Source organism: Tachysurus fulvidraco, chromosome 7 (assembly GCF_022655615.1).
Source record: "Tachysurus fulvidraco isolate hzauxx_2018 chromosome 7, HZAU_PFXX_2.0, whole genome shotgun sequence".
Taxonomy (NCBI): domain Eukaryota; kingdom Metazoa; phylum Chordata; class Actinopteri; order Siluriformes; family Bagridae; genus Tachysurus; species Tachysurus fulvidraco.
In genome coordinates, this window is record NC_062524.1 from 28272474 (window position 1) to 28296164 (window position 23691).

General features: G+C 38.1%; 4 protein-coding genes across 10 annotated transcripts in view; 3 read left to right on the forward strand and 1 right to left on the reverse strand.

Moving 5' to 3' along the window:
- Positions 1-23691, forward strand: part of LOC113649943 (natural killer cell receptor 2B4-like) — a 469259-nt gene that overhangs the window by 203379 nt on the left and 242189 nt on the right. The window lies entirely within an intron of this gene.
- Positions 1-23691, reverse strand: part of LOC113649997 — a 174692-nt gene that overhangs the window by 48497 nt on the left and 102504 nt on the right. The window contains exon 14 of the mRNA XM_047816683.1: positions 10042-10329. Within this exon, the coding sequence (XP_047672639.1) occupies positions 10042-10329 (288 nt within the window). The remainder of the gene's footprint in view (positions 1-10041; positions 10330-23691) is intronic.
- Positions 430-2882, forward strand: LOC113649948. 2 transcript variants are annotated; one of them, XM_047815882.1, is made up of 2 exons: positions 430-585; positions 1458-2882. In XM_047815882.1, exon 2 carries the CDS (start codon positions 1470-1472, stop codon positions 2502-2504), a length of 1035 nt encoding a protein of 344 aa, XP_047671838.1. In that variant the 5' UTR covers positions 430-585; positions 1458-1469; the 3' UTR covers positions 2505-2882. The 2 variants fall into 2 exon arrangements, with proteins under 2 accessions (XP_047671838.1, XP_047671839.1); XM_047815883.1 differs by lacking the exon at positions 430-585 and adding an exon at positions 763-904.
- LOC113649945 (signaling lymphocytic activation molecule-like) lies at positions 15690-19552 on the forward strand. Of its 6 annotated transcripts, none has more exons than XM_047815939.1 (7): positions 15690-15822; positions 16976-17084; positions 17180-17316; positions 17398-17733; positions 18263-18550; positions 19118-19190; positions 19276-19552. In XM_047815939.1, exons 3-7 carry the CDS (start codon positions 17232-17234, stop codon positions 19349-19351), a joined length of 858 nt encoding a protein of 285 aa, XP_047671895.1. In that variant the 5' UTR covers positions 15690-15822; positions 16976-17084; positions 17180-17231; the 3' UTR covers positions 19352-19552. The 6 variants fall into 6 exon arrangements, with proteins under 6 accessions (XP_047671895.1, XP_047671894.1, XP_047671892.1 ...); XM_047815938.1 differs by having other exon boundaries at positions 15691-15822; positions 17177-17316; XM_047815936.1 differs by lacking the exon at positions 15690-15822 and adding an exon at positions 16145-16162 and having other exon boundaries at positions 17177-17316.

Sequence of the window (23691 nt, forward strand, 5' to 3'; positions counted from 1 at the left end):
ATTGTAGACGTACAGTAGCAGCTCTGTGTCTTTGAACACCAGCATCTCTTCTCACATGTAAGCATTTTAGGTTATGACAAAAATTGCTGACATTTCTGGTACATATGATTTTAACTCTTATGCTAACCATGACAAGGCACATCGGACGAGAGACAGTGTTTACACAGCGCTGAAAAACACCTGGAACTTAGCCTGTAGGTCTGCATTTACTGTAACTGGGGTTTAATTGAATTTTTGCCAGAAAAAAGTTTGAGTTTACTCAGTTAAAGCATGAAAAGTATTAAAACGTTTCCTTATGAGGCAAAAACGAAAAATGATTTTTCTGACCAACTTAATAATGTCTTTAATGTAAGTATTTATCATCAGCAGGTCAAAATCCTCAACAAACTTGTGTGTTTTTTGTACATGTCTGTGTGCAGGTTGATTCCAGGCCAGAGTTTGCAAGCTGCCCTAGCCTGTCCTGATCCTGCCGCCATATTGTCACTAATGGTCTATATAAAGAGAAAGCAGAAGAAGAAGGAGGAGGGTGTCATTAGTAGTGGTGGTTTGTTGTTGGCGTTGTGGTAATTGGATTATTGTGGTTTTGTGAGTATTCTGGTATTGACTTCTGCCTGTTTTTTTCACTCTGAGCTTGAGTGACCCTTTGGATTTGTTGCTGTGTTGCACTTTTGTATATATATATATTAAAGACATTATTAAGTTGGTCAGAAAAATAATTTTTCTTGTTTTTGCCTCATAAGGAACCGTTTTAATACTTTTCATATATTACTGTACAAGTGTCACTGTTTCACTGGCAGTAGGGGTGCGGCTGCCTTTTTTCTTTGGGAGTGGGTTCCTTTTTCCCCTGTGTGTTTGGTAGGGAGTTAGGGAAGTTCCCCTGTATTTTTCTTTTCTTTGCTTTCAGGTAAGCATAGTTATCTCACTATGAGACCTTTTTTTGTTTATTATTTTGGCCTGTGCCCACCTTGAAGAGACGCCTGTGTACTGTTGGCTGTATAAATATTCTTTATATCTGTAAATGCCCTTACCTACAAATTCTACCTTGTGTGGTTTCTTGTGGTATTTTTAAAGATATACAATCACTGAATCCCGAGCTTTAACGCTGTGCAGCCCAACCCTAGACTGGGTTGTAACAATATGCAGTGAAAGTGTAATTCTAGATCATCTACCTTTACCAGTTAGCTTCTGAAACTATGCTGTGATGTATTTAGTTTATTTAACAGCAGCTCTGACATGAGCGCAGCTGCAAATCACAGCTTTATATCAATGCCCTTGTTATCGCTAATTATTGTTTCTATAGCAACGGCTCATTCATAGAGTTGCGAATGGTGGCATGTAATAAAATCCATTTATTATTTAATATGAACAGAAGATGTTATTTATTATTTTAATATTTACTGGAAGGTGAGATGGTAAACGTACAATGTGGTTTTTGGTCTTTTCTTTTCTCTCTGCAGTAAAACACCAAAATGGGTAAAGGACTAAAATTCACCCTGATCCTCATGTCCATCATTTTCCTCAGCCAACTCTGCTGGACCCAGGAAGATGAAGAATTTTACAATCATTACACTTCCCAGTATAGGCAGTTGTGTCAAGATGCTTGCCTAATGCATGGAGAGAATTACTACTGGTGCAACACTTACCAGGGCTGGGATTACTGCTCGTTAAAGGAGAACAATGACTATAAAGGCAATGAGTGTGAAGATGACCATCCTTGTGACCTGCATTGTACTGATTACTACTGGTGCTATACAAAGACTGGGGGGTGGGATTATTGTGGAAAAGTGACACCCAAAAAAGAGAAAAGTAAACAAATTTTTAAAGGTTCACATTATCTGCATGATTGCATGGACGAATGTTCCTACGACATGTCAGAGTCATACTACAGGTGCTACACAGATAAAGGGTGGGACTTTTGCTCTCCAACACCTGATGTCACGTACAAGGGTGAGTTGTGCCAATCCGGTCACCCGTGTAACACCTATGGCCGTGACTACTCCTGGTGCAGGACAGTCTCAGGCTCGGACTACTGTGGCATCGTTGAGGACATCACAATTTGTGACACAAATTCTGGTCACATAAATGAGACTTGTTTTATTGAAGAGAACAGAATGATGATCAAGCTGAAGCCAGAGTTGGATCCTGAAGCAATAGCAGAGGGAAGAAAATGGAGTAAAGAGATATCACAAATAATTGCACACTGGAACAACAGTTACCTACACGATGACAGCAAGTCCAATGTCATCACTACAAATAACCTTCGTCTTGATCTACAGGGGTTGGTGCTAAGGGATAATTTGTCTTATTATGGCCTACAAATTGAGATGAACATGCATCGTGACGAACACAAGAGTTCCATAGTTGCTGAGGTGTTCTTACCACAGAAAGTCATTCCAGAAAGACATGTCCATAGGGCCATTATTGAGAGCTTCTGTAACCGTGCCAGGGTTTTTGTGACTTTCAGCACCAGTTCTGGTAGTGAGGATAACTGTGTCTTACTGTAATCCCATCCGAAGATATTGATTAATGAACATTGTGTCGTAATCAAAAACTAAGCTGTAGATTTGCATTCAGTGAAATTTGCTTAAGCAACATTTAACATTTAAACTTCTGCTTGCTGCCTGAAGCTGAAGAACCACAGCATGCTTTTATGTTTGAAGCGATTTGATTTACTTTAGATTTGATTGTGTAGAAATATGTAGATCCTGTTTAATGACCCCTATAACCACATCACTGAGGAAGTGGCATGAGCTGATGATCAGTACACAGATTCCACTGAATCAAAGAGGAACATCTCATGTTTTAGCTTCAAGCAACAGAGAAATGTACTGAATGATTATCTATTAATAAAAATCTTTGCTGATGTTGGCTACCTGCAAAAATATTGTTCAAAATGTCCAATTTCTATCATTCAATTACAAAAAAATTAAATGAAATGCTAGTTCTAACATTCAGTCTGCTTTAAAATTACAAATTGATTACTTTCTCTTATTTAATAGTTGAAGAAGTCTGAATAATGATAATATAAAATGCTCTAAATTTGCTAAATAATCAGCAAATTTAGAGCATTTTATATTATCATTATTTAGATGTTTTTTTTGCACAGCATTAGGAATGAAACATTATTAAGATCATGAGCTAAAGGAGGCTACATGCTACTTTATATACATGATGTCTGTGCTTTAAAAGTTTATTACATTTCATTAGTCCAGATCAACTTCTGAATATATTAATTATTTCTTCATGCTTAACCAAGATAGTCCTCAACTTTTAATCTGTTAATGTACCAACAATTTGTAAAACTAGGATAGTGATATATAGGTTAAAACATATTGCTTGATTAATGTTGTCTCAAACACTCACACGCACGCATGCGCGCACACACACACACACACACGCGCGTGCGCACACACACACACACACGCACACACACACACACACACTTTTTACTCATGGAAACAAACATCTATAAATACATCAAGTTCACCCCAGAACAGGAAACTAATTAATTGTTTTCCGTATTAGTGCTCAGTGAATCAGAGAGCAAAAATGGTTTTTGGTTTGAAATCAAAAGCGAAACGGTCTTATATGGAGGGTAAGGTGGGTGCGTTATAATTTTCTTCAAACTTTCTAATGTTTTTAATAAGCCGCAGCGCCCAAAATGTATCAGTCCGCACCGCTGTCTCTATGGGTTAGGGTTAGGGTTATAACCTAACCCTAACCCTAACCCTTACCATCAGGAACATCAGCAGAACTGATTCTGGAGTTTATTTATTACACATCATCACAGTACGTCTCTCATATAGGACTTTCAGTGTCAGTGTTTATGGTGAGTAAAAGTGTTTCATGTCTCCTTCATGTCTGTTTTAGCTCTAGCATCAACTCCAGTAATAATAAATGAAAGAGGAAAGCGAAGTGTGATTTCCACAGAGTCGTGTTTCCTCCTGTGTTCTGTGGAGAATGGAGAAGATGTGAAGTTATCCTGGTACAGAGAGAATGAGAGAATCTCCATCACCAATAACACAGATCTCAGTGTTCCCCTCAATCTCCCACTTCAAATACAACACCATGACACTAACACTTACATCTGTGTGTCTGCAAACCCTGTCAGCAATAAAACAACTTCTCTCATCATCACACAGCTCTGTGACGTCTCAGGTACGTCAGTGAGTCTAAACTCTCATCACTTTTCTGTAGTTAAAAAAAGAATAATGAATATTCATGATGGAGTGATCTGATTGGTCAGACATATTGTTGATTATATCATAATATTCATAGACAAATCTGATGATTCTCCTTCACGGCTTCCTGTCCTGATATCAGCTGGAGTTTTCCTGCTACTAATACTAACAGGATTTGTGTGGGTTTGGCTAAAAAGAAAACACAACAAGGTCAGAAAATGCATCTTTCTGTTCCGGTGTTTAGTTTAGTTTGTACATTTCCCATGTTCAAGACAATGAATCTGATTTTTTTCTCTTTAGCTCCTAAAGAAACTTGAGGAAGTGACTTTCACTTAGGTGACAATTACAGCTCACAGTGCAGAGAGAGTTAAAAAGGTAAACATCCAAATCAAACTGTTCAAACAATCATGATGTGAAATGTGTTAGTGAGTTTAACCTTAAAGAAAAAACACAAAGTCTCAACCTGATTCAGATACTGAAATATACTGCTGTGTCTTACAGGAAGAAAAGTCCAGAATAACAGATGATCAAGAGCTGAATACCTTCGTAATGTACTCAGCTGTGGAGACACTGACATAATTCAGTACATATTTATTTATCAAAAAGAACTTTACATGATACTTAATCAATTTCTTTTATAGGTCACTGATCTATAATTCATTTATATTTAATAACCTTTGAATCGTAGAGTTTGGATTAAAAATAATTATTCTCGATCTGTGTACTTCATTGAACTACAAATAAAAACAGTTTGCTCTTCAAGTAGGAGTTTTGTAATTAATTTATTTATGTAACACTGTTATTGCTGCTATGTGCAATACCAACACTGACCACAAGGTGGTAGCAGATCAGAAAGCAAATCCTGATCATGAGCATGTGGAAATATTATTTCTGTTTGTTTGTTTGTTTGTTTGTTTGTTTGCTATCCACTGAAGACACTGACACCTAACTCTAACCCTAACCCTATGAGACGCAGATCATTTCCTGTGATATTTACTTCTAAATGTGTTAAACGTCATGGCAGCTTTTATTTGAACCCTTTTCATTTGATCAGAAACAGTGTGACTAATACAGGTGATTGACAGGTACTTCTTGTTGCTCAGGTGTGTGTCTGTGTGTTTAGATTGATTACTTCAATAGTTCATAGGTGAAGACTGAGTTTGTTGATAAAAATGAGAGCTGTCTATGAACCAAAGCCCACAACTGAAAGAAGCTGAAAAACAAGGCAGGAAAAGCTACAGAAAAGATGAATGGAGCAGGTTGATGATGTCCGAGTTATTGTTAGGGTACTCTGTCTCCATCAGATGCTCGGGTGAAGTCTGAGGGTTTACAGTACACACTGGCAGAAGATCTCTGACTCCAAAACTCTGACTGGATCTGAGTTTTTTCTGACTCTAACTTTGACTCCTCAGTGTCTCTGCTCTGACTCCAACATTAGTCTTTATTCTTCTCTGTGACTCCACTCTGTTGTGTGGATTCCTCTACCTGCTCTGACTCCTATGTGACTCCTACAGTATGTGACACCTCTGTGACTCCTTTGTATCTCTGACTCTGCTGTGACTTTTCACTGATGTGTCCCTGACTCCTTTGTAACTCTGTTATGACTCAGTGACTACTTTGACTCTTCTGTGACTCTGTTATTACTCTGTGCTGTAACTCCTGTGTGACCCCTGTGTAAGTCTCTGGCTCTCCTGGTACTCATTTGACTGTGACTTCTCTAGGTCATGTAAATAACTGTGTGACATTTGTGTCATCATTTTTTTTATGGACTTTATCTATTTTGTCTGTTTTTATATTTATACTGTTCCTTTTTTACTTTTTATTTTTAATGGATTTTGTATTTATTATATAGACATGATCTTTATTTGAGTTTTGACATTGTACAGTTTTATTAAATTTCAGTTTTATTACTGATGTAATTATAATGACGTACATGTCCCTTAGTGACACATCTTTTTGGATTGTGTAGGAAACCCGTCCACAATGCCACTAAGTAATGTGTCCTAGTTTGCACGGGTTTGTTTTGAAAACACAAGATCAACTATCAGACTTGGTCTTACCTTGAACGCAGGTGTCCTTCGAAATCCCTTGGTCTTCTAACAAAGGATCCTCTTCAAGTTCTTCTACCTAATCTATTGTTTGAATCTTTAAATGAAGGATTCAGACTTGGACCTTTTTGTGTTTTCAGGTTCCTCCCAATGGGAGGCCTTGTTTTTATTAAAAGTAATGTAATACAGATAAATGTGTGTAATATATGTAAAGTAAAAAGAAAAGTACAAATAAAATCTCATTCAAATAATCAAACAGTATTAGAATAGGTAAAAGTAATTAAGATGCAAAGATTATAACAAACCAAGAAACACTCTCCAAGTGTAAACTTGCGTTTGTTCTATGATGCACCCAGAGTATAACATGCACTGAGCTTGTTTACACTAGAATGCACACACAATGTAATTCAAGGCGAGCTTTTATACATTCTGTATCATTACTGTTGCCAGTTGGATTTGGCTGTTGGGTTTGGTCCCGTTTGTGCCTTCTCGACGGCCAACATCTCGTCCCCCAACCATTTCTCATCTCCCAGACATATCTCGTCAGGGACTCTGTGTGCTACTAATGTCTTTTTATTCTCAAGGTTAACACTTCTATATATGGTTATATGGTTGCAGTTAACTTCCTGCAACTGTCAGGCTGTGATTATATATGACTGAAACTTTCTCTTGCCGTGGAATTCAACAGCAAGTGTTAAAACCCTTTGCATGCAGATTACTCCCAGTAAATAAACAGATTTCATCTAAGTTTACAGTCAAAATAAGCAATATTAATCTTTTCAATTCTATTACAGGAGAATACATGATAAGTAAAAGAAAAGCAATTCAGAGTTCTCCTGAACGTCTGAAAATAAAGCATAATAAAACATGCATTATAATCTTTTCTTTAGGAATCTTCTTCCCGCTGATTAGTTACAGCATCTGATCCCTCGTTGTCTTCTTCTAAACACTCATATTCAAATCATTCAACTCTTCAACCTTTTGTATTTTTACATCAATTTTCCTTTGTTTATTTACCTTACATTTCACTTTTCTTTCCCTATTTTTCCTTCTCTTTGTATTATCTATGTCCGTCTGTCCACTGAAAGATAACTTAATTGGTTGTGGTGTACCTTTATATTATTATTATTATTATTATTATTATTATTATTGTTATTATTATTATTATTATTATTTATTTGCTGAGATCCAGTATCAGGGCATAGGAAGATTCCTGTAACTCCATCCTGTACATGCCAGTGTCTCACAATATTAGTTACATATTACAATGTACAGTTTCATTAAATCAAGCTTATTGGTTTTGCTGAAATATACAGGATTCATTCATGGCTCTCAGCAGTAATCAGTTTGTCAGTGACGGGGGGTGTAAAAACGGACCCAAGTGCAGGATAGCGTAAATTAAACAAGGATTTATTAACAAAAAACACAGAACAGGAACACGGACTCACGACAGGAGGACAACAAAATACAACAGAGGATTCCGCTCTACTCAAGGCAACTTGGCTCAACTAAATAGTACAAATAATTAATCAGACATGAGGGACAGGTGTGCAGAGGTGGGGAGGAAAAGACAAGGGCGGGGCAGATACGTGAACACACAACATAAACAAAAAGGCACATGGCCGAAGTCCGGGCAAATGTAATAAAAACAGCATGTAAAATATCGGCAGATTTTTAGTGTTGTGTAAAGTTTTTGATTTTGACCACAAGGTGGAAGCAGCAATTTTTACAGAATTGTACTTTAGTTTGTAAAACATCAGGAAGACATTATATTATATATTTGAAACATATTACACAAGTTTGTAGAGAAAGTCTGGACACTTAACATTCATCACTAATGAGGTAGGGCAAGGCAGCAGAGGGAAGGAAAAGCAACCTGAGACAACCTGAGAAATCTATGAGCATGTGAAGATAAAGTGAAGCTAAAGTGAAGAAAGCTTTCCTACGAGTGCGTCACTCTGACCGATGACAGAACATGAGAAGTGCAAAAATATATAAAACATTTTAGATCATATAGTGATGTGTTGAATTATTTGGATCTCCTCACGTCTGAATACACCACAGGGTCTCTCTCTATTTCAACATCCATTAATATGGCGTTTTCTTCCTTTAACACAGCAGAATATTTCACTATCTGAATCAGGAGGAGACTTTATCACTCCTGTGATTTTATACCAAATCATTTTCCCCACAACTTTACCTCTTTATCTCTCTCTGCACTGTGAGTGATGAAATTTAAAACATCGAAAGTCAGTTCTTCAATTTTTTCTGAAAATAAAGAAAAAATATCAGATTAAATGTTACTGAACAAATATAAAAACTGAACTAAACACACATTAACAAAAAGATTCATTACTTGCCTTTTGTTTTGTTTTTTTGAGCCGAATCCCCAAAATTATTAATATTATAATTAATAACACAAAAGTACAGCTGATATCAGAACAAGAATCAGTGAAGGTGGAGGATCAGGTTTATCTGTAAAGATTGAGATATAATCATGAATGTAAGCAATTTATTATTTAAAAAAAGAAAAGAATCCTTCTGTCATGGGCGCGGGGAATAAAAACTGACCCGAATGCAGGAAGCTTAACAAAACCAGGGATTTATTAACTTAAAAATACATGAAACAGAGACAACAGGACAAAATAAAGGATTCCGCACTGCACAAGGCAACGCGGCTTAACTAAATACTAATACAGTAATAATCAAGACACATGAGGGACAGGTGTGCAGAGGTGGGGAGGAAAAGACAAGGGCGGGGCAGACACGTGAACACCGAACATAAACAAAAGGCACATGGCCGAAGTCCGTGCTGAGTCCTGACAGTACCCCCCCCTCGAGGCGCGGCTCCCGACATGCCAATCTGTCCTGACAGTCACGACGGGGTCCAGGAGGGGGGAGCGAGGCACACGGCCAGGCAGGTGGTGGGAGCGAGGTGGGGGGGAGCAGGTGGGGAAGCAAGGCACACGGCGAGGCAGGTTGGGGGGAGCAATCCACAGACGAGCAGGGGCCGCGATGTCCACAGCCGAGCAGGGGGGCCGCGCGACGTCCACAGCCGAGCAGGGGGGCCGCGTGACGTCCACAGCCGAGCAGGGGGGCCGCGCGACGTCCACAGCCGAGCAAGGGGGCCGTGCGACGTCCACGGCCGTGCAAGGGGGGCCGCGCGACGTCCACAGCCGAGCAGGGGGGCCGAGTGCAAACCCCGATGCACCGCAGCCAGACCCACCTCTTGGAAAGCAGTAAAGGGGAGGGAGGGCGGGGAGAAAAAAAATCCTCCTCCACCGAACAGAAAAATCGACAAAAAAAATCCATGGGGCAAAACACGGGCTTGCAACACCCCCCACGGACAGGAAGTTATACTATTACTAATACAGTAATAATCAAGACACATGAGGGACAGGTGTGCAGAGGTGGGGAGGAAAAGACAAGGGTGGGGCAGACACGTGAACACCGAACATAAACAAAAGGCACATGGCCAAAGTCCGGGCTGAGTCCTGACAAGTACAGATTTTTAATATCATTTGCTTCAATAAGTTTGTAGTTGTTATAAAAATATAGATCATGTGTTGATGTATAACATAAAAGTCTATAACAGAGTTTATACAACACACACTAAGACCTGTGCTGAAGTAAACTACAGATCACTGAAGTACTGATGAAGTATTTACTATATCTGAACAATCTGAAGAGTAAAAACACTAAAGATTAAACCGGGAAAGTGTTTATTCACCTCTGTCTCACTCCATCATGAATATTCATTATTCTTTTCTTAACAACAGTAAAGTGATGAGAGTTTAGACTCACTGACGTACCTGAGACGTCACAGAGCTGTGTGATGATGAGAGAAGTTGTTTTATGGCTGACAGGGTTTGCAGACACACAGATGTAAGTGTTAATGTCATTGTGTTGTATTTGAAGTGAGAGATTGAGTGGAACACTGAGATCTGTGTTATTGGTGATGGAGATTCTCTCATTCTCTCTGTACCAGGATAACTTCACATCTTCTCCATTCTCCACAGAACACAGGAGGAAACACGACTTTGTGGAAATCACACTTCGCTTTCCTCTTTCATTTATTATTACTGGAGTTGATACTGGAGCTAAAAACACAAACACATTAAATACTTTAGTCACATGAAGCAGAATGCATCTTTAATCATTAACAGAATTCCCACTCAATGTAGAAAATAATTTCCCAGGACTTCAGGATTATTTCTACACCCATGATGTCAGTAGAAAGCTGTGATGTAGCAGGGTTACTGTTTCACCCTGAAGATTATTTCCCTATAGCAGCAGCACATCCCCAAGTGTTTTATTGCTTTTATACAACAGAAATTTACCCAAATGTGTATTTTTTTATTAAATAATGAAAATCTAATTATTTGTTTAAAGTTACATTTAATTACAGTGAATAAACACTTCTGTCCTGAAGAGATAAAAAACTTACAGCTGTAAAACTAAAAATTACAGCTTTACCTCTGGCTGTTACAAAGCACTGACACTGGAGACTCCATAAATCTCTTTACTTCCCCAAATCAACATCAATATTTATTTCATGCAGGTTGTATCTCCTTTTTTTTTATTAATGATGAAGTTATGAGACTGAACACGGACATGAAGGAGACATGAAACACTTTTACTCACCATAAACACTGACACTGAAAGTCCTAGATGAGACACGTCCAGTGATGACTTGTAATAAATAAACTCCAGAATCAGTTCTGCTGATGTTCCTGATGGTTAAAGCTCCACTGATTCTGTCCAGCTGCAGTCGCTCTTTAAATCTCTCACTGATGTCTGTAACAGTTTCTCCTTTATACAAAAGACTGTTCAATATCTTTTCCTCTGCTGTCTCAGGTCCATAAAACCAAACTATATGAGCATGACTCTGAATCCCAGTTATCCCGGTATGGAGAGTTATAGTGGTTCCTTCCACTTCCTGCAGTTTGACCGTCTCGTCTCCAGCTTCACACAGTAAACCTGCATCACAGCTTCAGCTTCATCATTTCACTCACAAAATATACTGTGATGTGTGATTGTGAAGGAAAAACACAAACTTACAGCACAGCAGGAGAAGAAGAGTCCTGAGAGTCCTGATTTCTGCTACAATATTCACCAGGATTTGTCCCATTGCCCTGAACATCATCGTCACTAAAGAACTTTGGGATCGATGTAGTTCATCAACATCGGCTGCTTTTCTGATGTTCACAATTCACCAAATGGACCTTAACCTGAGGAAACAAACATGAAATCTACATCAGCTGCAGTATTTGCAGCACGATTTTTACTAGTTTAAGTTTACTTATACATTTAATATTTACTTTCACTTCAAAAAAGTGACGTTAACTGGCTAAATTAAATGTCTTCCTCAGCACAGAGAGAACAAACCCATACAGGACTTCTCATATATGAGAAGGGAACAAAACTACAGATAACATCATGTTAGAAATGCTCGGCCGGTCAAACAGACACATCTTTTACTTTTGATGAGCTGGATGGATGGATGGCATATAACATAAGTGCAAAGAGTACAATTAAGAGTCAAGAAGCTTTTATTGTCATTACAACCATATATATCTGTTACAGTACACAGTGACATGAGACAACGTTTCTCCAGGATCATGAAGCTACATTAAAAAAAGACAGAGCTATAAAGACTTAGTAAGTAAGTCCTAGATACATAGTGTATGTGTACAACCTGGTGTACACAGTGTGGGACAAGACAAACAAGACAGACAAGACAGTGCAGGACAAAAGACAATACAAAAAAAAGACAATACACAGAAGACAATAAACAGAAACAGCACCAGTGTAAATACTGTATGTTAAACAATATTGTGTTATACTATATATACTATATACTAGAATGAACACAGTGTTATAGCAGCAGTTACATGAGATAATTTAAAGGATTGTTCAAACCAGCAAATGCCTGAAATGTGAGATGGTGTGTGCAAAGGGCAAAAAGTGTGCAATAACAGCATGTAAACAGTTTGATGGATGTGTGTGTATTTGGTGTAGGTCTGTACAGTCCATTCAGGTGGTGTGTGTGTGTGTGTGTGTGTGTGTGTGTGTGTGTGTGTGTGTGGTGTGCTCAGTTCAGTTTGAGTTATTAAGGAGTCTGATGGCTTGTGAAAAGAAACTGTTACACAGTCTGGTCGTGAGGCCCGAATGCTTTGGTACCTTTTTCCAGATTGCAGGAGGGTGAAGAGTGTGTGTGAGGGGTGTGTGGGGTGAAGAGTGTGTGTGAGGGGTGTATGGGGTAACTCTTATATATACCATGTATATATACTCTTACATAAACACGGCTGTTCCCCTCCCCCACTTGGGTCAGTCTAAATGCCTCTCTTTTTTCATGCATTTACAGCATTTAGCGGACACACTTATCCAGAGCAAATTACATTTTATCTCATTTTATCTCATTTTATACAACTGAGCAATTGAGGGTTAAGTGGCAGCTTGGTGGACTTAGGAATCGAACTCACAACCTTCCGACTAATAGCCCAACACCTTAACCACTAGTCCCCCACATCCCAGGACAGCATTTTATCATGCTACCCAAATACACACCACTGATCAAACGGGTGAAACCAGCAGTGAGGACAGTAAAGGTGTGTCCAGAGAGAGACATTTCATCTCTACAGCAGGAACATGTTTGTCTCACAGTCCAAATAGGACTCTTACACAGACATGACAATAAAAGCATCTTGACTTGACTAAAGTTTGCTGTTTGCTGATAGGTTTGCTGTTTGCTGATAGGTCCGTGCAGTTCCTCCATAAAGGATATTAAAGGATATTATAGTGTAAATAAACAGTAATGCACTTTACCTCACTGTGAGCTTAGTGCTGAATGATGCTGATGGGAATGCTGTCATTACATTCCTTAATCCCGTAGGGCAGGAACTCATCCATTGTGTTCTCTTCCCCTCCTTTGTTTACGGCTTGAGTGTTTTATCAAATCATCCTATGCGTCATGATATCTGACCCAAGCTTTCTGCGCATGTGCAGTCCATCTTAGCGTCCAGCCCAAAAGTCCGTTCTACTACTGCTAATGACTTGAGGATTTATCAGTGTTTTATAGTTTCTGTGCTTTTTTTCAACATTATATTTGATTAGAAAGACTAGATTTAACAGTCGACTTTTATTGTTTGTGTCGGTTTAATTGTGATTATTAAATTATTATATTATTCTAAACCTTTTTTTAAATTATTATTAAGATAACGGACATGTGAGAAAATACACATTGATAATAATACTGATAATGTTCTTATTCATGCTGTAACTTTTATTAATTGACATTAACTACAATAAATATGTTTGTCATAATAATAAGAAGCGATGCTACTAATATAATATTTGTATTTTTTAATATTATTTGTAATCTGTATGTTTAGAGCTATGGAAAATAGAAGTTGTAGGAAATCTACAATAATAATAAAATTAATGATAAATAACCTGCTATAATGTGATATAGATGGAGCTCTCTGGTCTGGGAGAAGACGAGTGGTTAAAATCAGAAAGGAAGAGAAGGAAGTCTTTAAATAATTTATTCTTCTCCAATTGGAGAACACACTGGCATCAATAAAACAAGAAATGCCATACTGTATCTTCACCCAAATGACGATGAGGTTCCTTTCTGTTCCAGTCTGGTTCCTCTCAACGATTCTTCCTAATATCATCTCAGGGAGTTTTTCTTGCCGCCGTCACCTCCAGCTTGCTCATTAGTTATAGTGATAAATATATATTATTTTAAATTAATTTTTAAATTAAATTGTATTCTATATATTCACTATTATTATTATTATTATTATTATTATTATTATTATTATTATTATTATTATTATTATTATTATTATTATTATTATGTGTATTTCTTTTTCCTCTCTCTTCTGTTTCCATACTTCTGTAAAGTTGCTTTGAGACAATGTGAAATTGTTAAAAGCGCCATAGAAATAAATTGAATTGAAAAATTGATTTGAAAATATCTTCCAGATTTTACTGGTTTGACAGTCGACAATGAAAAAAACTGGGTATGTGTTGTTTTTGTTTTGTTTGTTTGTTTGTTTGTTTGTTTCAACGGTGTAGAGATATAAACTTTGTAAACTTTACAGATCTTAGAATGTGACAAGTGTCAAAATTTTGAGAAACCTTTGACTGCCGATCAGAACCTGGAGTGTATTCAGGTACATTTCACATGCATGAAGCCCTTTGTACATACTGTATCTAGCTTTAAAGATTTATCTTGTATCTGCATTTTATACCCATTTTCCCTCCACTGTCTTCCTGCCTACTGGTAAAGAAGTCAGCACAAATGTGTCATTTTCTTTAAGTGAGTCGATCTCCTCCTTCATTACACACTCTCATTCAGGGCCCTCAGGTGACATTAGGGCCTCCCTATAGGTTTGGGGAACACCACATACTGCCCTGTAACAATAATCAATGCTCACATTAGGGACATCATCAGTCTCATAATCCACTGGGTATTTTACAACTCGCCTTTCTCTTACTGGGTAATGACCATTTTGATTTTGAATATTTCCTGTTAAAATGTTCATTTATTACCTTGTCTGTAACTTGACACATCATTATCATCTATAATAACTTCCCTTCTGTTGTGTTCCAGGATATGAATCTCAGGCCCTCCTGCACTCTATCAGCTCTTTTGTTTTTGTATTTTTAATCTTTAAGTCGTCGTCATCAGTTAGTGTCTGTTGTTCAGCCCTGTTCTGCTTATTAAATATCACTAGTCTGTGTTTAGACACTTTTATTGTCTGTGGATTATAGGGCTGTCCTTACTAAAGCCCAGGAATATTCCTGTCTCACATCTAGGGTACAGTTTCTATTAACCATGTTTGTACACACAGCATTTTGATCCGAAATCCCACATCTTTGTAAGATACAGAGTTTGACCACAAGGTGGAAGCAGAGCATAAAGTAAATCATGATCAGACATCCAGGCATTTTATTTGTGAATCTTCCAGAAGTTTCTAGTCACGTGCTGAATCCAAACAAACGGATCTTTTTAAATGAATCTTTGAAATGAATCGGATCTACAAGAGTCATTTAAAGACATTTCACAGCCTAAACTGGGCTAATAATATTATGGATGTTAAAAATGCAGGAAAATTAGAACACATTGTGTATGGGTCAGAATTATTGGCATCTTTCAGAATATTGAAAAAATCTTTATCATGTGGTGCCATCCAGAAGTGGATGGATTCCCTTAGAGTCTGTTTTTCCTTCCTTTTACCTGAACAATGATCAGATAATTAGACACAGATTCACATTTAACACACATGTTTTTAATGAACAACCACCACTGACACACAGAAACAGGGCCGTGCACAGAGGGGTGGCCGGGTGCCAGAGCCACTGCCCCCTGCCCTCATCGACTGAGGTGCCCCTGTTCCCCACCCCCACCGCTCCGCTCAAAGCATTCTGCTGATTCCGCAAATCCGCTCCAGGTTTTCCAGCTCTCTCCGCACGCCGCAAGCGCAGCATCACTCACAGTACTGTATGTGTCTGCGGCGCTCTCGGATTGAACACGACACGAAAGTTCACGAGTTCACGAAAGCTGTCGCGTTAATTAACAGGTAGTTTATGCAAAACAGTGGTTGAATCTGCGGAATTTTATTTGTATTTATGTCGGTAATGTTTTGCTCTTGGTCTTCTACTAGTGATAACAACTTGTACAACATATTCACGTTCTTACAATTAGCTGTTTGTCTAATCAAATTATTGTACTCTCGATCAGATCTAATACAAACAACAACATTTTCTGTTGTTAGCAAAGTTTTAGACCCCCCCCCCAAAAAAAGACTAATAAAAAACAATGTCTTCACAAAAAAGAAGACAGAGACAGAGAGAGAAGGAGCGAAGGGAGGCTGCTAAAGGCAGTTCAACACTGCAAACATTGATTAAAAGCTCCAGCAGGTAAATCAGACACTTACAGCTAAGTGTTTTTAAACTGGCTGACAGTAAAGGATTCTGAATATGCTAGAGTTTGATAACAAGAAATATAGTCATTAAATTATTTGAATGTAAGAGTAACATTACAAGAACATAAATTTAATTAGCACTAAAGCCTAACAATTGTATTTAAAATATGATTGTAATAGGTTTGTTATTCATTCTCTATATTAAGATGAAACTGCCTCAGAATCAATTCAACAGAGTAAAAGTCTAGGTCTTGGAACTGAGCCAGAGACAGAAAAAGTTCAGAATGAGAAAGAAAGGCAATACAATGAGACAGAGGGGGAAGAGACAGACGCAGAACACCCTGTTGCACACAAAGATGCAGTATGTGATTTCTGATGTGAAGGAGAAAAGAAGCGATGTCAGCGCTACAGAATTGCATGTTAGAACAATGGCCATATTCAGTGCTAATCAGAGTTCAGGGGAAGAGCAGTCTTGTGGCCACAGGAAAAAAAGAATAAAACAAATGGATGACTTTGTGCTTCATTGTTGTGAACCTCTTTTGTTGTTCATCAAAAGTAAAAGATGTGTCTGTTTGACCGGCCGAGCATTTCTAACACGATTTTATCTGTAGTTTCGTTCCCTTCTCATATATGAGAAGTCCTGTATGGGGTTTGTTCTCTCTATGCCGAGGAAGACATTTAATTTAGCCAGTCAACATGTCACTTTTTTGAAGTGAAAGTAAATATTAAATGTATAAGTAAACTTAAACTAGTAAAACTTGTGCTGCAAATCCTGCAGCTGATGTAGGTTTTATGTTTGTTTCCTCAGGTTAAGGTCCATTTGGTGAATTGTGAACATCAGAACATCAGCTCTGTAACGTAGATGGTGTTGGTGCATGGAATCAAACCGGTGTTTTATCAGCTACTGGAAGCCTCAGGTGAGGAATATAAAATACATTTGCTCCAGATCTTGTGAATCTACTCACATTTTTATTCATGTTAATCTAACAGTAAGGTTGGTTGTGAACAGCAGCTACAGAAGTGATGTTGATGAACTTCATCGATCCCAAAGTTCTTTAGTGACGATGATGTTCAGGGCAATGGGACAAATCCTGGTGAATATTGTAGCAGAAATCAGGACTCTCAGGACTCTTCTTCTCCTGCTGTGCTGTAAGTTTGTGTTTTTCCTTCACAATCACACATCACAGTATAGTTTGTGAGTGAAATGATGAAGCTGAAGCTGTGATGCAGGTTTATTGTGTGAAGCTGGATACGAGACGGTCACACTGCAGGAAGTGGAAGGAACCACTATAACTCTCCATACTGGGATAACTGGGATTCAGAGTCATGCTCGTATAGTTTGGTTTTATGGACCTGAGAAACTAGAGGAAAAGATATTGATGAGTTATGTGTATAAAGGAGAAACTGTTACAGACATCAATGAGAGGTTTAAAGAGCGACTGCTGCTGGACAGAATCAGTGGAGCTTTAACCTTCAGGAACATCAGCAGAATTGATTCTGGAGTTTATTTATTACAAGTCATCAATGGAAGTTTCTCATCTAGGACTTTCAGTGTCAGTGTTTATGGTGAGTAAAAGTGTTTCATGTCTCCTTCATGTCCGTGTTCAGTCTCATAACTTCATCATTAATAAAAAATAAATTAATACAACTTGCTTGAAATAAATATCGATGTTGATTTGCTGAAGTAAAGAGATTTATGGAAGGAGTCTCCAGTGTCAGTGCTTTGTAACAGCCAGAGGTAAAGCTGTAATTTTTAGTTTTACAGCTGTAAGTTTTTTCATCTCTTCAGGACAGAAGTGTTTATTCACTGTAATTAAATGTAACTTTAAACAAATAATCAGATTTCCATTATTAAATAAAAAAATGCACGTTTGGGGAAATTTAACACTTGGGGATGTGCTGCTGTTATAGGGAAATAATCTTCAGGGTGAAACAGTAACCCTGCTACATCACAGCTTTCTACTGGCATCATGGGTGTAGAAATAATCCTGAAGTCCTGGGAAATTATTTTCTACATTGAGTGGGAATTCTGTTAATGATTAAAGATGCATTCTGCTTCATGTGACTAAAGTATTTAATGTGTTTGTGTTTTTAGCTCCAGTATCAACTCCAGTAATAATAAATGAAAGAGGAAAGCGAAGTGTGATTTCCACAGAGTCGTGTTTCCTCCTGTGTTCTGTGGAGAATGGAGAAGATGTGAAGTTATCCTGGTACAGAGAGAATGAGAGAATCTCCATCACCAATAACACAGATCTCAGTGTTCCACTCAATCTCCCACTTCAAATACAACACAATGACACTAACACTTACATCTGTGTGTCTGCAAACCCTGTCAGCAATAAAACAACTTCTCTCAACATCACACAGCTCTGTGACGTCTCAGGTACGTCAGTGAGTCTAAACTCTCATCACTTTACTGTAGTTAAGAAAAGAATAATGAATATTCATGATGGAGTGAGACAGAGGTGAATAAACACTTTCCCGGTTTAATCTTTAGTGTTTTTACTCTTCAGATTGTTCAGATATAGTAAATACTTCATCAGTACTTCAGTGATCTGTAGTTTACTTCAGCACAGGTCTTAGTGTGTGTTGTATAAACTCTGTTATAGACTTTTATGTTATGCATCAGCACATGATCTATATTTTTATAACAAATACAAACTTATTGAAGTAACTGATATAAAAATTTCTGTATTATTTTTCTTCCATTTTTTTAAAATAAAAAATTGCTTACATTTATGATTATATCTTAATCTGTACAGATGATTTTCGCCCTACATGGTTTCTGATATCTGCTGGACCTTTTGTGTTATTAATTATAATATTAACAACTTTGTGGATTTGGCTGAAAAAGGCAAGTAATGAATCTTTCTGTTTATGTGTTTAGTTCAGTTTTTATATTTGTTCAGTTCAGTAACATTTAATCTGATTATTTTTTCTTTATTTACAGAAAATCCTGATGTACTGACTTACGCTGATGTGAATATTAAAGCTCACAGTGCAGAGAGAGATAAAGAGTTAAAGTAAGGAAAATAATTAGGTATAAAATCACAGGAGTGATAAAGTCTCCTCCTGATTCAGATAGTGAAATATACTGCTGTGTTACAGGAAGAAAACCACAGTAACGGATGCTGAAGTACAGAGAGACCCTGTGGTGTATTCAGCCGTGAGGAGATCCAAATAATACAACACATCACTATATGATATAAAATATTTTATGTTTTTCCACTTCTCATGTTCTGTCATAGGTCAGAATGACACATTCGAATTAAAGCTTTCTTCACTTTATCTTCACTTTATCTTCACTTTATCTTCACTTTCTTCACTTTATCTTCACATGCTCATAGACATAGACAATTGACTAGTGTTGCTGTGAATGACCAGAGACAGAGTATATGCCCCTCTCACCCCGAGAGCACGGCCAGATTTGCCCTCTTAACTGGACACTGTCATGATCAGCACACCTGCCTCACCTCCACACCCACAACGGAGAGAATCGTCTCCGGAGTACTAAGCGCTCCCGGACTACACTTCCCACTACACCCCGCTCAGCCTAATCAGTGCACCAGCTGTTCTCTATCAGCTGGCGCACTTAAATAAGCAAACGACCTTGATCCCATTGCGAAGTCTTGATTTGCTACGGCTATCATTCTGAGCGTTGTCTGATTATTCCTGTTTCTGGTTTTTTGATCTGTTTCTGTATTTTGCCTCACGACTGTTTTCTGCCTGCCCTGACCTTTTGCCTGTTGTTCTGACTACGTTTTTGCCTTACCTACACTGTCGTGTTTACCGGTACTGAACTCTGCCTGTTGTTTCCGAGATTATCTATTAAAGCTGCAAATGGATCCTCAGTCTTACGACTCATCATTACAGACACCTTGATGATGAAGATACAGGAGCACTTTTTGTGTCTGGATCCTCTCAGGTTTATCTCTCACGTTGCCTCAGGTTGTTTATCCTTCCCTCTGCTGCCTTGCCCTACCTTATTAGTGATGAATGTTAAGTGTCCAGACTTTCTCTACAGACTTGTGTAATATGTTTCAAATATATAATATAATGTCTTCCTGATGTTTTACAAACTAAATTGCTGCTTCCACCAAAATCAGTATTTTACACAACACTAAAAAAATGTGCTGATATTTTACAATGTTACGTCCTTTTTCTGTTGGCCAACATTCTGTTTTCCTGCTGGAGTTATTTTTCTTAGACAACTTTTTATAAAATTTAATGCGGCCTAGGGCTTTAGAGCCACATGCCGTATATGTCGTAGACCCTGGTCTGAAGTTTGTTTCTTTTCCTGTTCTAAGCGATCGGAATTCCGGAAATCCCGGTACGGAAGCTCAAAGTGGCCTTTCTTCCCATAGACTTCCATTATAAACTTTGGAGGTTTATAACTCGGCAGGTTTTCGAGGTTCCGGGGTTCCGACGGAACTTTCCGTTTTCCCGTAGTCGACAATCAAAACTCCCATATACTTGATTGGGGAATTCTTAACACGCAGCGTGCGCAGAGCTCAGGCATGGTTTCTCTTCTGTGTTCTCTGTAGATGTAAAGGAGACTCTCAATACATGTAACTCTCAACTCCACACTATCAATCCTATGATTCCAAAAGTATTGGCCCCCAGTCAATACACTTACCACATCTATCTATCTATCTATCTATCTATCTATCTATCTATCTATCTATCGTTCATTCAACAGTAAAAATTACATGTACTCTTCTATGCAGTATAATAATAAGTAGAATCCCATAATGACTGTACTATTGACATGAAGTGTGCAAACTCTCAGTAGTCACTTTTGTCCAAAAGTATTGGCACCACACCGGGTATACTGGTGACGTCACGCGTAGCCCCGCCACCAAAATAAACGAAATCAAAAATTAGCACAACATGGACATGTTATACTGTATATCCAAACACTCAGCCCAATGAGGGGAAGTGCCTCACGTGTATTCTGGTCATGTCACCTGAGGTCATGTGATGTCATTTGAAAATCAAAAATTTGCACAACATGGACATGTGACATATCAAAACACTCAGCACAATGAGGGAAACTGCGTCACGGGTATTTGGATCACGTCACATGCTCATGTCTGCTTGCCTCCAAAAGTATTGACACCCTAGCGGTCCAGTACTTTTCACAATCTTTCTGTCCAATTGCCTTCAAAAGTAACACTGACCCTTATGTCCACTCGCCTCCAAAAAGCACCGGCATTTGCGAATACTTGCACCATCAAAGTCAACATCAAAGTTTGTCGTGACGAACTTTACAAATCTAGTTACTATCATTATTATTATTATTATTCTAAGCCAAAAATCTACGAAAAAAATGTGGCCTAGGGCTTTCGAGCCACATGCACCAAACCCAGATATGTCGTAGACCCTGGTCTGTAGTTGGTTGCTATTACTTTTCTAAGCGATCAGAATTCCGGCATTCCTGGTATGGAAGCTCATAGCTTTTTTCCCATAGACCTCCATTATAAACTTTTGGAGGTTTATAACTCGGCAAGTTTTCGAGCGATTTACACCAAACTCGGACAGGTTCTTTAGGACCTTACTCCGGACGAACTTTTATTTCAGGGTTCCGATCGGAACTTTCGGTTTTCCCGTAGTCGACGATCGAACATTCCAGAGACTTGAATGGGGAATTCCAAAAAGTCCTCCAAGCTCTCACACACGCAGCATGCGCAGAGCTCAGGCACGGCTTCTGTTCTGTGTTCTATGCAATAATAATAAGTAGAATCCCATAAAGACTGCAGAATTGACATGAAATGTCCAAACCCTCAGTAGCCACTTTTCGCCAAAAGTATTGGCACCCCACCGGGTATTCTGGTGACATCACGTGACGTCACATGTAGCCCCACCCCCAAAATAAGTGAAATTAAAAATTAGCACAACATGGACATGTCATATATCAAAACACTCAGCACAATGAGGGGAACTGACTCACGGGTATTTGGATCACGTCACATGCTCATGTCCGCTCGCCTACAAAAGTATTGGCACCCTAGCGGTCCAGTAGCTTTCACAATCTTCCTGTCCACTTGCCTCCAAAAAGCACCGGCCTTTGCGAATACTTGCACCTTCAAAGCCAACATCAAAGTTTGTCGTGAAAAACTTTACAATTCTAGTTTATTTTTGTTCTCTGTTTTGGGAGGTGTCTGTGTTTCTGTGCAGGATGAACACCGATTGGTTACTGAAGGTTGCCTGGTGCCACGCCCTGCCTGGTCAGCTGACTCCCTGCAGCCTATAAAAGCCTCCACCACCTCTTCCTGCTTTAGCTTTTTGGCTCAATTGCTGTGTTTGTGTTACTCGTTTGCTGCTAGTTAGTATTGTGTGTGAGTTGTCTGTGATATTAGTGTGTTTAGACATTCCTGTTAATGCTGATTATTGCCTGTTCTTTTGGCTTTGACTCTGGATTGCCCCGTTTTGGTCTTATTAGCTAACCTGCAAATATGTGAACATAGTATTATTGGGGCAGCAGGGAGACCGATGCCATTTTTGTTTGAACCTTTTATTGATTGTGTTTTTGTACAGGGAGTTAGGGAAGGAATTGTAGTTTATTTTGTTTGCACAGTAGGGAATTTAAAGGGTACAAAAATTAGTTGTTTCTGTTAATTTTGGCCTTGTCGGCTCCTGAAGACATAACCCCAGTTGTACATGTGAAATTTGTTATTCTCATTAAAAATATTGTTTATTCCGTTACCTCTGTTTCCTCGTACCCTTTCATGTTGCGCCTTCACCCCTAGACGCTTTATTTTTACGTATTTTACGTTTATTCCGTTACCTCTGTTTCCTCGTACCCTTTCATATTGCTCCTTCACCCCTAACAACATGCAGATTTTATTACATTTGTCTGTGAAAGTTCATGGAGACACTGACTGATTACTGCTGAGAGCCATGAATGTATCCTGTATAATTCAGCAAAACCAATAAGTTAGATTTAATGAAACTGTACATTCAAAACTCAAAGATCATGTAGAGTTAGATACTGTAATGTCTATATAATAAAAAAGGAACAGTGAATAAATCATGTTATATATAGACTCTGAACGTAGCTGTATAAATGACATGAGCACAATCACCTGAACACATTAACACTACAAAGCTCTGTATTTTGTTTGTGAGTGGTTTAGGATTTTTTTAAGCGTCTTCATGCTGATAGTAATTCCATGTGCAAGGATTTCTTTACAGTGTAGACCCAGGTCAAAGTAATACTGAATTAGACTAAATCTGTCCATCCTATCCAAGGAATAATCTGATATCAAGGTTGATGGAGACCTAAAACACCTAAGGAGCTTTAAACACCTAAGGGAGAGAGAGAGAGAATTGGTCTGTTATATTCATTAATTATATCCTACTTACATTCATAAACACACATATATACATCTATACATTATATATATATATATATATATATATATATATATATATATATATATATATATATATATATATATATATATATATATATATATATATATATATGTATATATATATTCAATACATTGAATTGTTTCAACT